We start from the raw sequence: 16,326 nt of genomic DNA on the forward strand, positions 1-16,326 counted from the left end.
GATCTTGCAGCTTTTCAATGCTAGAAAATGCAAGCTAGAAGGTCAGCGTAATAAGATATTAGCTGTGGTAGAGTCTATAAAACAGCAGTGCACCTTGTAGAAACAATGCAAGGAAACTGAGCTTCAGCCACATCATTTTTCCCAGCACAATGTATTCAATGGGGGTCAAATCTAAGCAGGGAATGTGGGCAATTGCATTGAAACAATACATATTTTTGCAAACTAGAAATGACAAATTAATGAGCAAACCTGTGTTATCAATAGCCTTAATCCTATATTTCATTCTGAATAACTTCTCCTGTTGTTCAGTGGTGCTTACGTCTTAAGTAAATGAGCTCAGGATTGCAGGCTTTGTAAAGGTTTATGTTTGCAAGATGGAATGACTGCACTAAACCCCAAATAAAAACACATTGAAATATTTCTGTACTTCATGACAGCTTGAATTTCCATTTATCATAAGAGTTCAGTGGTTATTTAAGGAACCCCAGCTGTCTTCCCAGCACAAAGAATTAGAAAACCTTTTACTTTCGGCAGGAGAGAGAGTTTCACCCACAGTGCTTGGCAACTATCAGGTTCTTTGCAATCCACTAATCTCCTAAATCAGTTCTCAAACAAATAAGAAGAGTGCTGGGATTTCTTAGAGTACGAGTACATTTTTTTCCCACCAAAAGCAGATTTTGCTTCTGTCTTCACAGTGAGCTTTGGAACTTGTTGCTATATTGTCTGTACCTACCATCTGATCCAAGAAAGGCAGGAAATCCTGACTTAGGGTTGTAATGAACAGAATGTCTGTGATCCACCCCTAAGGCAAAAACCATCAAAAATAATTGTCCAAAAGATATGCCATTCCCAGATGTTCTTCACTTCTCAGAAGATCTCTCCGGTATATGCCCATGGGCATCTGAGCAAAACCAATGGCATTCCTTTTAAAGATCACAGCACAGTTGGGCTTCTCCCTGTAGTTTTCTATTGTGGCTTTTGCATCTGGCAGCTGGACACTAAACTATAGGGAGTGGGGCACTTTCCATAAAGGCCTCCTGAAGGTTGTAGTTAAGAAAACAGAAATTGTGCAAGGAGCTTCCAGTGTTTTCAGTCATTAAACTTCTGTCTCCAAGATAGTCCCATGAAATCAGCTGTGCTACAGACTGCAATGTTATGCATGCTTACTTGGCAGTAAGGCCCACTAAAGTCGGCGGAACTTATTTCAGAGTGAATGTGTTTAGGATCACCGTACTGGTGATCATGCCTGTGGTTCTCAAATTATTTATTAAACTAATAAAACTACTCTGGGTCAACTTTTCAAGACAGAATCTCGTTCTCGTATAGGACTGCAAAGGGACATGTTCAGTCATTTGGTTTAATAAGTAACTTAACCAAAAAGTTTCTTCAGATAGAAAGATGGTAAATAAGTGGATCTCTCTTATTTTCAGATGAAGCCAGAGGTTCATTGAAGAGGAAGCAAAGGTTAATAACCTATTCCCCCACAATGTATGCTACGGACCTGTTCCCTTATAGCAGGGGTCTCTAAACTTTTTGGCCAAAGGGCCACATAAAACATCTGGCACAGTGTCGAGGGTTGGAAAAAATTAAATATAAAATTTAAATAAATACATTAGAGATGGATCTTAGATGAATGAATATATGGGCCCAAATGTCCAGGATTTCTCCAAACATCAACAAAGCCCAAAGCGCAAACTTAAACGGACCCCCATTCCCCTACACCACAAGCACAACTCTGGTAGTGTTTGGTCTACTGTGCCAGAGGCTCTCAAGGAATCAGAGGCTGGCTGCAGGCTGGATAGAGGCTGGCCGCAGGCCGCATCTGACCCCCGGGCCGGGGTTTGGAGACCCCTGCCTGATAGAATCTATTGACAGTGAAGTCATGTCAGGCTCTTTCTTTCTCTGCATTGTCCAGATCAAATGGAATGGAGTGTGAGGTTCAGTGATTTCTACTTCAGAGGACATCACTGCATCTCATTAAAATAGATCTTCTGGTTTTAAAAATTGTGACAAGATTGTAAGATGGGAGGGGGGTAAAAGTCATTGCAAAGTATGAGAGTTAAGACACCAAGCAACTATGATTGTATATCAGTTCAGTAGATCCCCCTGATTAGTTCCCTAAGGCCACAGCAAATCCTTTACATGCATCTAATGTAGGGGTGACCAAACCCTGGCCCTGGAGCCACTTGTGGCCCTCAAGGCCTCTCAATACGGCCCTCAGGGAACCCCCAGTCTCCAATGAGCCTGTGGCCCTCTGGAGATTTGTTGGAGCCTGCACTGGCCCGATGCAACTGCTCTCATTGTGAGGGCGACTGTTTGACCTCTTGCATGAGCTGTGGGATGAGGGCTTCCACCGCTGCTTGTTGTTTCACATCTGTGATGCAGTAGCAGCAGCAAAGGAAAGGCCAGCCTTGCTTTGTGCAAAGCTTTTTATAGGCCTTGAGCTATTGCAAGACCTTTATTCATTCATACAAGTTCATCTTTAATATATTCATTTATGTAAACTTATGCAAATTTTAAATGTAAATTAATTTTCCCCCCCCGCCCCCAGTGTCAGAGAGATGATGTGGCCCTCCTGCCAAAAACTTTGGACACCCCTGATCTAATGTGTTGCAGTTGATCCCTCTTGTGCCACAAACCATAGATGCTGCATCCATTCACATGCAAGTTGCTGCCTGCAAGTTCACTTTCTCTCATAGAGATATAAGGGGCCTCTAATATCTTGGCAAAGTGAGTAGCCAACAATGTGACAATGATAGAGTTTTGCATTCACAAACAATTTGTTCCACTCTCTAGCTGGGAAGGTGATCTGCACTGGTACAGTACAGTAACTGCATTTGTTTGATAACAGTCTTCTCTTCCTTGGAACTCTCTGTTCTCTTTGAACAGGTTTTTACCATATCTCTCCCATGTGACATTTCCTGGAACAAAAGGACCTAAACAAGAAACACCCAGCGCTTCAAACTGTATTCCTCCATTTTGCAAATGAGGAACTAGCCTTTTAGATTTTTTTTTAAAGAAGCATACAGTAATTCTATCTCAGCTGCAGAGTCCCTCAGCCTAGCTTATGACTTTAGGAAAAGAGCAGAAATGGGAGTCTTTTGCTGGGCTGAATGAAGAACCAGCACTCGTGGAGTTTCCCTGTTTTAACAGTAAATTGGGAATTGTCTGAACTCCTTTTGTGTGATGTGGATCCTACCCAACAGGGGCTGACTCAACTGTGGATTGTGAGGAGCTGACTGTGTGCATTTTTTGTAAACAAATTGGTTTCCAATCGCCCACAAGCCTGGCTGAGTTTCTAGAACAGTTCCTTGATCCTACCATAAAGCTACCAGCTTTGTTTGCTTCTTGCCTCTTATTTTTGACTTGGAAATGAGAGTGGATGTGTGGCTCTTGGGTATCCAAAAAGGGCAACTGAGCAGATGGTGGCAGGGCTGGTTGCCAGAAGCTGCTTGAAAGTTTTTTCTTCATTTGCCACTCTTTGCCAGCAGGCACTGGGAAAGGAAATCAAGTCCAAACACAGAAGCTTCATTACCCATACCCAATATCTGACCGAATTCACAGGTTTAGAAAATTTACCCAGAGCAAGTACCAGAGATGGGAACGTGAGTCAGTGACTTGGGCTCGAGTTGCAAAAATGTGCATTTTGGGGTGACTTGTTGACTTATGAGTCGTGTACATCGAAGACTCTGAAAAACATTCGAGTCAGGGACCCCCTGACTTGGTACCCATCCCCACGTGTGCAGACTCGAGTCTCCCTGTGTCTGGGTGTGCTTGCTTACTGTTTTCACGAAATGAAAAACCTTGTGAGGCCAGCATTCAGACCGGGCAAGCATCAGGGAGTTCCTGCCAAGAGGCAGGGAAGGGTTAATGTTCTTCTTGCAATGAATAGGAGGGGGGAGGCAAGAGCAGGCTTTCCCCCTTCTCTGATAGGAAGGAAGAAAGGAACAGATGCTCATTGGACATAGGAGGAGAAGCCCAAGGGGGTTCTAGCCTTACAGTAGCCTAGAGAAGCCCAGGGAGGGAGAGGGAGGCGATTTGTAGTGATCACGCTTGTCAACCGCATGGCATGACTGCTGTAAACTCCATTGTTAAGTGAGAGGAGGGAGCCTCATTGAATGATTAGCTAAAGTGGGACTACTTCTGAGCAGAGCTGCAAAGGATCGGGTCGTCCTGGTAAGCTTCGCAGATGCTGCGTATGACCGTCCTCCCTCTTGCCGCTTCTGTCCTCACTCTCACCCCCTCCCGCCCTCTTTACAGATGGGACAGGGCAGCAGAGGAGTCCTGTAGAGTTGCAAAGGGGTGACTCGGTGACTCGGAAAGTGCCTCCTTTATGACTCTTTTTCAAGTCAAGTCGTGGGGGGTGGTGACTCTAGACTCCACTCGAGTCAAGCCCCACTGGATTTTCCCACCCCTGGCAAGTACTCTGCAATAACCCTAGTGTATAACTTGCAGTTTCTCAGCAATGGGTCCAAGTGTATGATTCAGCATGTAAACAAACTCAACTTGCAAGCCCAGCTCAGTCCCTCCCTTCATTGCACCTATGGCATCCAGTCCAAAAGAATACATATCCTGTCAGAACCAATCCAAGAGGATATCTGAGGCAGCATGCCAAATGCTGCCCCCCCTTACCTGATGTCCCATCCTCTGCTCCTCCTACTTTCCAATGTTCTGACTCAGAGGTGTCCAAACATTTTGGCAGGAGGGCCACATCATCTCTCTGACACTCTGCTGGGGGCCGGGAATAAAAAAGAATTAATTTACATTTAAAATTTGAATAAATTTACATAAATGAATATATTAGAGATGGAACTTACTTGAATGAATGAAGGTCTTGTAATAGCTCAAGGCCTATAAAAGGCCTGGCACAAAGGCCTTTCCTTTGCTGCCACTGCTGCAACACAGACGTGAAACAGCAAGCAGAGGAGGGAGCCCTCATCCCACAGCTCCTGTGAGAGGTTGAACAGTCATCCTTATGCTGAGAGCAATTGTGTCGGGCCAGCACGGGCTCCAGCAGGTCTCCAGAGGGCCAGTGGTTCACTGGAGACTGGAGGCTCCCAGAGGGCATGATTGGGAGCCCCCAGGGGCCACAAGTGGCCCCCGGGCCGGGGTTTGGACACCCCTGTTCTAACTCATCACTCTCCTTCCCTCCCCATTTCATCTTTCTCTCTGTCCTATCCTTTTTCTAATCCAGAGAATGGAAGGAGAAGGAAGAGCAGTAGACAGAAGTAGGTGGACAAAGAGGAGTGCCACCCTCCCGACAAATCTGCTGCCTGAAGTGACCTCATGAATGAACCAGACCTGTATCTCGTTTAAAGACCCTTACTCCTTATGTACACTCACACACAATCATACTAACTCTGAGCTCTTTCCGGTTCTCTGCTGTCCGACAGCTACATGCGATTCTAGCCATGGCCGGGGATAACATACAATAGTGTATTTGAGGAAGTAAAGTGTGGCTTACCAAATTCCCTGCTACAATAGATGTAGCTCTCAGGTGCCATGATTTGCTACTAACATGACAGTTGTTCTAGATTAGAACATTATTTACCAAGCCCTCTCCAGAACTGCCCATTTACACAGAAGGCATCTAAGCTAGACATAAATTCAGCATTTTCAAAAAGCTTCCATTTCTTTCTTGAGAGTTGCAGCTGTAGGCAGGCAGTAGTGGCAGTCACTTTCTAAAACAGAATGTTAGGCACATGGTGACCTTGTGGGTCCTGACCTGGGGCTCCAAGACACCCAATGCTGACCATCCAGGCATTCTTCCATTGCCACCACCCCTGGCTTCCAGGACCTCACACTCTGCAATGTCTTGAGGGAAAGAGACACTTCCTTCTGGGTTCTGAATCCAAGTCCAGTACCCTGAGACTCCAGCAGAACATAGGGAAGGACTGAAATACAGCAAACGCTTGATTTAATGGACTAAGCAGGAAAGTGGAGTCTGTGAATGCCAAAAGCCTGTGAACTCCAGACATGCCTTCCCCCCATCAGTCTATTAAACACCTACTTTAGAAAGTCGCTTTGCTCTGCTTTCCACCAGGGTACTCTTGGAATGGAGGAACATTTCCATGGTGGAGAGCACAGCAGCAGCCCCTAAGGTAGGTAAGTGCCAGAAAGGGCTTGGGGCAGGAACACCTACCTTTCAGAGCACCCTCAGCCCTTGATCAGGGCACTTTACGAATGGATAAATTTCTCAAGCTGCCTTAGGAAGTATGTCTTCACTTCTAGAACAGGGAGAGCTTCCTGCCAACGGAAAAGGAAAAACAAAGTAGTCAAGGACAAGCTCCTAGCCATTTCACTCCAACTTTCCACCTTGAATGGCTAGGAGCATATACACTTTGGGGCTGCGTCCACCCTCCCTTCCCACTTCAGTTGACCATTTGGGAGGGAATTTCAAGCCACATTGCCCTTCCTGAACTTTATAAACTTACAACAAATGGTTTTGGAAGGAAAACTGTAGATTGAATTCTGACTTCATACAATCAGAACAGGAAATTGTTTTTAACCTCTGCTCATGACAGGTACCTTCAAAAACTTCCATTTCGAGTGTTCTTGGTGTGATGTCCTGTAACATGCCAGTTTAAAACTATTTTTATTTTGATGTATTTATTTTTCACATTTTTATACCATACTTCCTCCAAGGAACTCAGGGTGGTGTACATGGTTCCTTCCCTCCTTTTGTCCTCACAACAACCAGGTGAGATAGATGAGGCCAATAGTGACTGGCCTAATGTCACCCAGGAATTCATGGCTGAGCCCATGTATGTAACAGTTGTAACTGTTGGCCAATGAATGCTGCAAACATCTTCGTACTAAGTATAGCATTAGTTAAGTCTTCCACAAACTGTTTCAACATCAGAAAGCTGGGTATGAACAGTTCTGCAATAGGGAGCAATAAGTTTATATAAGTGAAAATAGGAGTTTTCCCTCTTTGCTTTGTCACTGGTGCCATTTCCCCCCAGCTTTTCTGGGTAGTATGAAACAGCTCTCCAAGGTTCACTGGGGTTAGGAAGAAAAGAAGGGGAATTCCAGGGCTAGCTGGTTTTGAAAGAAACTTGTCATGAGGAGCAGGGAGATGGATAGGTAGTGGTGTGATATACAGAGCAGTTATATACTAGCCTAACTTTAGCTGCTTAATCCAGCATTAAGCTGTGAAAACACCCCAAGATACAATAAAATCAGTGGAACTTGCAAATAAAAAAGCTTCAAATAGAAGTAAAAAAATTAAAGGGCAGAATGATCTACTAGTGCAATTCTGCTAGCAAAACAGATACAGCAGTCCAATGTTCACCAGCATCTTTTCATAGTTGCACTGGTATTGCAGAGGCAGCAGGAGCATATCTAAGGATATGCCAGTGTAAGGGGTCTTCTGCCAAATCCTGTATTATTCAGACTGGCACATTGGGGAACATCTCATTGGGGAAGATCTCATTCTGAATTGGGCTATGGGAGGAGTGTTCCTGTAGGAGCTGTAAGAAGTGGTGGATCCTGACAATATAGGGGGACATGAGTGACCAACTGTATTACCTGCTTTAGGTTTAGCCATAACAAAACTGCTGTTAGTCCTGCTGGGGAAAATACTACTTCCTTTTTCACACTTGTGTGTGTTTTTTTTTCCTCTCTAGTGGAACTGACACTGTATATACAATGCTACGCTGGCTTCATTCTGATTATACATGCCTGGAATTGGGCTGTCTAAAAGTTTGGCTCTGGAAGCTATCTGGATGGGAAGACAAACCACCTGGGGACAGCAGGTAAGTACCTGGATTCTTTGGAGAAACAGCAGAGCACAAGTATAATAAAGTAAGGCTACAATCCTGTGCACACCTGTTACCAGACATTTAACACATGCACATGGGGGAAGCCCATTGTGAGCACAAGGATCAAGTGCAGTGGCCAATGGCACAATTCAGTAGAGTGGTATGAAAAGAAGAGGGAGGCAAGGTTAAAGGTAGAACAACAGATAACTTTTATTGTAGGTATAATGATATAACAACAGGGAGGAGAATCAAAAATAAAATGCACCACAATTACACACAAAAGAGGAAAAAATAGAAGCACTAAGTATGTACCTGTACTCAGTTTGACTGCACACACAACACAAAAGATAGCATGGGATTTGTGGGCCATCAAAGTTGCCAAAGGTCAGCCGTCCATATCTGCTGAGGTGGTCTGGTATTGCAGAGATAGCAGGCGCCAAGAAACAGCAATCTTCTGTTGCAGAGGCAGAGAGAAAGGCAAATATGATCTGAGAACCAAACCCAGGTAAAGGCAGTTAGGCTTGGGGGGTTCAGGGGAGAGGCAAGACAAGGAAACTTTCCCAAGGGGGAAGGAGGTCTCAAAAGGCAATTCAGCAAGTGTTGGAGTGGCGGCTTGTAAAAGGAAGGTGGCTCAGCAGGCACTGGAGCTTTGGCTTGCAGCAGCACTCAGGAGAGAAGAGAAAAGGAAGAAGAGGGGAAGACTGGAAAGAAAGAGAGCAGTCTGATACCTGGACTTGCTTTTCAGAAAACATGATATTGCTGCACAGACTCTCAAGAAGAAAACAGGATAGCCAGGGCTCAGGCCCAGAACAAAGTTTGCCAGTGTCCAAAAGTGTCACTGAACATATGCAGAGTTCTGTCCTACCACTACTGGGTAGGTACGAACGCTCCCACTCATCTGGGATTAAGAGGCGAAGCTTTCTGTTAGGCTTGAACCCTGCTGGCTTCATTTCCTTAAAAAAAGAAATTCATAGCCAGAGTTCAGGCAGAGCAGGGCCTCTCTTCCTGTTCCTTGCTCGGCAACACCTGGCTTAACACTCACATGTTCCTGTACTCTGCTGCTACTCCAGGGAAGGGCTCTGGGCAGCATCTTATTGTTTGCATTTCAGAGCAGCTGCTGCTGCAGCAGCTTCACTTCCCAGAACTGCTTGCTTGTGTTTATTCCTGGCTGGCTATGGCAGCTGCTCTGGGGCAAGAGAAACTCTTTCCTTCTCCCTCTCCTCCCTCTCTCATTCTCTCCATATCAGAGTCACAAGCACAGGCATGGCTTGTTCTCAAGCTCAGATCTCATAAATCTGCTACCATCTCTCCACTGGCAAGAAGAAACCAGGTGAGAAAGTGACAGCAGGGACTGCAAAATTCCAGACCTGGCAAGAAGACCTGACCAGGACTCATACAGGTCAATCCATACCAGCCAGCACATGGAGGGAGGGAGAGAAAGAGAGAGCAAGCAAGCATGTGCCATCTTATTCCTTCTTCCCTGCATAAGAAGAAACAGAGGTGGCCATTATGGGCGTTTCCTGAGCATAATACGTGCACGAGTGTGTGTGTGTGCATACCGCACGTACACTCATGCAGGTACGTGTACACACACACACAGGTGTCTATTATTAGCATTATACTTAAGCCATCACTAAATGGCATAATATTCCATCCTCATAGAATGGATGATATGACATGGTAGCCGTACTGCAAAAAGTGACAGAACTTAAAAGAACATTTCAACATGGCTTTTGCACAATGGAGAAACGTGCAGCCATCAGATCAATTTTACGTATAAGCAAGTACGGAAATGGTGACAGGTCATTGAAGGTAAATCTTGTTTAAAGCTTCGTCTCATGAATAAATGTGTGGTGGCCTCTGAGGCATGGCATTCTCTGAGGAAGAGGCTTGTGATTATGCCCTCCAGTGGGAGAAGGGATAGCCTCGTGGCTTATTCTTCAACGTGCAAGAGATGGATGTTCCAGAGGTGCAATGGCATGTTGAGAAAGCACACAGTCTCTAAGGAATGAGATCATAAATAAATGAAAATCAGAGATTTTTGGAGAAAGGCTGTGCTGTTCTTCACTGAGTGAGGATGCCACTGAAACTATCCCATAGGTGGCCATGATACGTGCAATCCCCAAAAGCACTTGCAGTAGCATAAGGATCACATTTTTAACAGCAGATTGAATGCTACAAAAATATAAAGAAGGGCTACCTTGAAAATGACATCCAGATCAAATCTCATACAGCAAATAAGGTACAGCTGCACTTTTTGGTGGGGGGCTATTAAGATCCTTTAAAAAGGCTCTAAGGGCTGCTTCAGCTTTCCATGGCATTCATGTTTGCTTCAGCTACACCACTGTTCCTCCAGTGTTTCCTGCAGTAAATATATAAATATATACAGTATATACCGGTAAGCACCAGTGCAGAGCAGGTGCAGCATAGCTGCTAAGAAACTCCAGCACAAATCAGGAAATCCCCAGTCTGCTATTAACTTCCTAGGTGGCCACTTCCCCTCAGCCTCAGTCTCTCACCTATCCCATCTGCAATATGGAGATAACACAGGATTTGGGCAAGGATTATAACAATACATGTGAAGGGCTTTGAAAAACAGTATACAAATGCTAAGTTGATTCAACAGGGTTTCCTGGGGCATGTTTCCAAGTATTAGGGGTACATGAAGCTGTTCACACTTTAGTGTTTCTTGTAGGGAAAACTAGGCTAGTGGCAGCAAACACAATTGCTTGTTTAGTGTTACACAGTAACACTAATTGCTAAATAGTACACACAATTGCTTAACAAGTGTTAAACAGTTCTTACACAACTACTGCACAAAAGACTTTTGCCTTCCCCCAGTCCATACCCTGCCCTGCTGCTCCAGCCCACACATGATATTTCTTACACAGTGGAGAAACTCCAGCAAAGGAAGCCAGTAATTTTACTAAGAAGGCTTCCTCAAACTCCTGTTTGTCTTGCTACACCAACTCCTCCTTCCCTGAAGAGCTGCTGCTGCTGCATGTCCATTCATTGGTTAATACAGTAACCTGACCTGTTTCCTCCCAAAGCCCTCAGGCACTGAATCAAGCCTAGGAAGGGGGAGAGGTTCTCGCCCTTCTTGTTCCCAAATGTTTCAGCCTGGGTTTGTCTTTCTTCCCTGCAGCTCTTCTGGGAAGGGCAAATGAGGATAGGATGGAATGCAGCCCTTGGGAAAAAAAATCTCAGAGCTCTGTGGACAATTAAACCTCAAATCTTAACATGGTCCAGGGACACCCTGCCAAGCACTACAAAATGCTAAATGTGGGAGGTGGGACAGAGGCAGGGCCACCTTCTCCAGGGCAAATGCTTAGGCTTGCATTTCCTCTTGATCTGGAGTCTGGGAAATGCCTTCTGAGTGACAGCCACACAAGGAACTACCTAAGGAGAGAGGATTCCCCTGTATGCTTTAGCTCCTTGTCCAAATACATTTCTCTGTACTGTATATCTGAGGTTGCTTTGCAAATACATGGGTGAGTTAGCAAGAGGGAAAGTTTATTCCAGTTATACTGCTGAAGATGTTAGGGGTAAATGGAAAACATCAAAGGATACAATTGCAGCTGCTTGTTGTAGTAAAAGAACTGATCAATTTGCTGTTTTCAAATTAATCTTCTGCCATTTCTATCCAGAGACATATAATGCTGTTTAATTCTAAAGCTAATTCTCCCATTTGCTACAGACCTTGTGTGAGGCTCAGCATTGTCATTCAACACCAACTACCAACAGCTCTCCACCAAGGATTAGCCAAAGGCTTTTCCCAGCCATACCTACAGAATGAAACTGGGACCTTCCACACACAAAGCAGATGCTCTCCCTCTCTGAGCTGCACCCAGGGTCATATTATAATTAGGCTGATTAGGCTGAAGTTTAGGGGCCGCACAGGGACTAGGGACCCATCAATTTACCCGCTATGATGTTGGGGCACAAGACCCAAGCTGTGCCCTATAGCTCAAAGCAGACGGCCCTGGCCACAGGGAGCCAAGCTTCGGCAATGCACTCATGAGGACCTGTTCAGCCTGCAGCACCAGAAATGGTCAGCAGGCCGGGGCCAAGTGGCAGTGCCCTGCCCTGCTTCCGTGGGAGGGTGGAGTTGACATCACAGGATGAGTGTGTTCAGTGCGCGCTGGGGCCGAGTGGAGCCTGTGCACTAGGCAGCCCAGCTCCCAGAGGCAGGTGGCACAACCTCATCAGCTGACCAGGAGTCTCTGCAGCGCCAGACCCATGAGCTGCCTGCTGGCACACCCCTTCCTCCCTGGCTGACCAGGGCTTCCTGCAGCCCTGTTGAATTGCTTTCCTGAAACGTTTGGGGGTGGGGGAATAAAACACCTGAGAGCCTAGGGGCCCAGCCATGCTGCACCCCTGGCCTACTGATAGTGTCAAGCATTAACTTGGAACATGCTGCTGCTGGTATTAGAACTTTTAGCCATGCAAATATGGAAAATTTACATTTAATTTAGGCACACAGAGATGGGCACATTATTTGCAGCTCTTCCTTCAAGAAACCTGTGGAGACTCACAGCCCCAGGTCCAAACGAAACCAAACAACCCCAGGAGGAACAGCTCTTTTTTGTGTGCCATTCCCAGGAGCAGCTGGTTTGCAGAACACAAATGCCCCCAAAAGGATCTATGACTGGATGACTGCGTCACTGCCAGCAAGGTTCGGTCTCTTGCTGCAAATCGTGTCAGCGTAGTGACCTGACAAGCCCTTGCTTTGCATAAGGCAGGCGCTGCGAACGTCACTGCTCCGTCCCGGCCACGGCAGGAAGGGCGCCCTCTAGAGCCCACTGCCAGGCCCCTCCGCTTCTCTGCTTTCCCTGGGTTTCGCGGAATATGAAAGAGGAACCCGGGGAGGGGGAGGGGGGCTGCAGGAGTTTGGAAAACTGGGCACGATGTGTAAATGACGGGTGTTTTCTAAGAAAGTCAAAGCAGTGACTGGAAGGCCTGCAAAGCCCGCTGTGGTCGCAGCAAAATCAGGAGTGAGTAAGAGCCAGGATCCCTTTTTGTTCTTGGGGAGGGGAGGGGAGGGGGCGGTGCAGTGAGTCTTGAACGGTACTCCAGGTCCCTTCCACAGGGGGAACCCTCCTGTTCCGCAGGGAGGCTGCGTGATTCTTCCGCCCGGGGCGCTTCTCCCTCCCCATGGCAGCCTCTTCAGGTGGCGCGCGGCGTGGGTGCCACCATCCCCATCCCATGCTGGGGGGCCACGTCTCTCTGGTGCCATCTGTCAGCGGGGAGGGTCTCCCGCTGGCGAAGTGGAGAGCGGCTGCTCCTGCCCCCAGGACTGGGGGCCTCTGCCTGCCCTCCCTTGGCGCAGATGCGTGGTGCTGGGCTGTGCGCGCCCCTTGCAAACCTTGCGCCCCTCGTGCGTCCACGCCTCCTTCCCCCGGCGCCCGCAGACTCCCCCCGTTGCCCAAGGGCGGCTCAGGGGAGACGTGACTCCAAGGCCTCCTCCTCCTCCTCCCTCCAGTTCCTTAAAGCAAGCGGTGGGCTGAAAAGCGGCCAGGACGGGGGGGAGGGGAGGGGAGGCCGCCTCGCTGCCCGGAATGGGCTGGCCGCTGCCTGGCTGGCTGGCTGGCTGCCTGGGGCGCGCTCGCCCTCCCGGCCGGGGCGGGGCGGGAGCGTTACAAGAAGAAGCCCAGTTCCAGGAACCTGAAGGCGGGGCACTCGGATGCTTTATAAAAGCCACCGGCAGGGGCTCTGGCGCTCTGCTATTAGGACAAGTCGGGCGCGCCAGGGTGCACAGTCTTCGGCGCAGCCTCCCTACCAGCCGCGCGTTCCCCGCAGCAGCAGCGGCCGCCTCGGTTCTCCTCGCCTCCTCCCGCTTCCCCAGGTAACCAACCACCGCCGGCTCTGCTCTGCTCCAAGGTGGCAGAGCTCGCTGGCCAGCTCCCCGGCTCCTGAAAGCCCTTGACAGGATCGGGCGCCGTGCCCTCCAGGAGCGCATGGAGCGCAGCGCGGGGGAGAAGGCACAGCGAGCCGGAGGAGCCCGGGGCACCGCGGGGCGCCCCTGAAAGGGCATAGCGGGAGGGGGCACCCCCTGGCTTGGCGCCTGGTGACCATTGGGGAGTACCTTGGCGCCGGTTTCCAAAGAGGTGCTTCCCCGTGTGCTTGGGGAAGATGCCGTGGGATGGGCCCTGCAGAGCTGGAAGAGAGATGCCCTTTGTCTAACACCTTCTCCTCCTCCTCTCGGTTTTCTAGGTCCAATTCCAGCAGCCGCTGCACCCCGCAGCAGCCCAGATTGCTTGGAAAGCTGGCTCCCTGCGCCATGGTCACCCACAGCAAGTTTCCCAGCGCCGGGATGAGCCACCCGCTGGACACCAGCCTGCGCCTCAAGACATTCAGCTCCAAGAGCGAATACCAGCTGGTGGTGAACGCTGTGCGCAAGCTGCAGGAGAGCGGCTTCTACTGGAGCACCGTCACGGGTGGGCAAGCCAACCTGCTGCTGAGCGCCGAGCCCACTGGTACCTTCCTCATCCGAGACAGCTCCGACCAGCGCCACTTCTTCACCCTCAGTGTCAAGACGGAGTCTGGCACCAAAAACCTGCGCATCCGGTGCGAAGGGGGCAGCTTCTCGCTCCAGAGCGACCCCCACAGCAGCCAGCCAGTGCCTCGCTTTGACTGTGTCCTGAAGCTCGTCCATCACTACATGCCTATTCCTGAGCAACACCCAGGGGATGCATCGCACCCCAAACGTGCCTACTACATCTACTCAGGTGGAGAGAAGATCCCTTTGGTCCTGAGCCGCCCTCTCTCCTCCAGTGTGTCCACCCTGCAGCATTTGTGCCGCAAGACAGTCAATGGACACTTGGATTCATATGAAAAAATGACCCACCTACCAGGTCCCATCAAAGAGTTCCTGGACCAGTATGATGCACCTGTCTAATTTGAGTGGCACAGCGCACAATACAAGCACAAAAGCAGGAGAGGGGCAAACCACGAAGGAGTTTACAGGGCAATGCCAAACCTTTATGTGGCATTTGGAATAAGAGAGAGGATGAGGTCTGGCACCTGGAGGAGCAGCACGGAGACCATCTCACTGGTGTCTATGCTTGACCAGGGGTGTTTTGTGCAAGAGACTGATGCTGCTGGACAATGGAACAGGCTGCTGCTCCTTCTTGATACAGTTGTCCTTCCTTGCTCCAGCCCAGTAAGGACTGTGTCTGTTTGGGCTTTTGCTGGGTGTAATAGAATGGTTTGCAAACTTCTCTAACCTATGGACCATTTACAAAGAGCTCCTTGCTCCGCACTGGCCCAGATCACCTCAAATAACCTCTGACCAAAACCATTCTACAGACAATGGAATAAATGCACTGGAATCCAGCTAGTGCCTGAAGATTGATTTTCCTCAGTTTTAAGGGGAAGTCTTTTTTAAAAAAATTATTATTAACCTTTACCTCTCTTAACCTCCTGGAGGGGCATAATCTTATTTTCATCCCAAACCTCTTCCTCTGTGGATGCTGCCACACATCTCTTCATGAGACTAAGCCTTTAAAATAAGAAAAAAAAAAATCCACATCCTCGTATCCCATGGACTGGGTTACTACACATCAGATGGGGGAATTGCAATTCACTCTCTGGGTCCTTATTCAAGCAAAGTTAGATGTCCTCCTGAGAAGTCACATCACTGCTTTTAGGAACACCACAATGGATGACAAAGGGTCTAGCTGCTGTTCCACCTTGCCTTCTCTTCCTGGACTGATAATCTCTTGCCTTCATTCTTGAGTTTTCAGCTCCTCAAAGAATGGTCTCTCATCTACAACAGAGGTGTGGATTTATTTGGGCCCTAATCGCACTGAATAACTGAAACATACAGGAATGTAGCAACAACAGAAATACCTAGAACTCTTTATCTTTTAACTGTAACCAAAATTTTGTGTGTTCATTTTATTTTTTTCCATTATCAGGGTTTTAGAAGGGCAGATGAGGTATTGTTTTTACAGGAAGAAATGTTTACAGACCTGCCTAAAATCATTCTGTCTTTTATAAAGATTCCATCCTTCAGCCTTGCAGGCTGTTAGACATGCTTGAAGATTCAACCAAAAAAATCAAAACATGGAAGAAAACTTTGCACATCTATTTATATTTATATTCAAAGATTTTGAAAAAAAAATCATTAATTTATAATAAAGGGCACTATTTTTTAAATGAAATGCTTGACTCTTCTCTTCTCTCCCTTGTCCCTTCTGACATCATATTAATAGCAGGGGGGGGGGGAAATGCAGAGGAAATACCTGTGCTGCAGTTCTTCTGCTTAGCTTACACTGAGTTCAGCTGTGATTTAAGCAGCGACACATCTTGATCAGGTGTAGTGTTCTACATGTTGGTGATGCCAGCAGTGTCCCAAGTGCTATCCAACAAGCTAGTGGCTCATCAGCACAGTATTTGCATTCTTGGCACTGAGATTCTTATCTGTGCCACAAAAAAACAAACAATATACAACTTGGAGATGGTTCACTTTTTTTTCTTCTTCTGAATGGGAGAAGTCATCCCTGCTGTTGGTGCACTGTAGTTTTAAAGTGCCCAACTGGCTGCACAAATGCTGGAGCTA

At 47.6% G+C, this 16,326-nt stretch overlaps 1 protein-coding gene across 2 annotated transcripts; it reads left to right on the plus strand.

The window, feature by feature from the left end:
* The first annotated feature begins 12,548 nt into the window (after positions 1-12,548).
* On the plus strand, positions 12,549-15,928 carry SOCS3 (suppressor of cytokine signaling 3). Of its 2 annotated transcripts, none has more exons than XM_066617245.1 (2): positions 12,549-12,757; positions 13,977-15,928. In XM_066617245.1, exon 2 carries the CDS (start codon positions 14,044-14,046, stop codon positions 14,659-14,661), a length of 618 nt encoding a protein of 205 aa, XP_066473342.1. In that variant the 5' UTR covers positions 12,549-12,757; positions 13,977-14,043; the 3' UTR covers positions 14,662-15,928. The 2 variants fall into 2 exon arrangements, with proteins under 2 accessions (XP_066473342.1, XP_066473341.1); XM_066617244.1 differs by lacking the exon at positions 12,549-12,757 and adding an exon at positions 13,498-13,608.
* The last annotated feature ends 398 nt before the right edge of the window (positions 15,929-16,326 follow it).

Source organism: Tiliqua scincoides, chromosome 2, assembly GCF_035046505.1.
Source record: "Tiliqua scincoides isolate rTilSci1 chromosome 2, rTilSci1.hap2, whole genome shotgun sequence".
NCBI lineage: Eukaryota > Metazoa > Chordata > Lepidosauria > Squamata > Scincidae > Tiliqua > Tiliqua scincoides.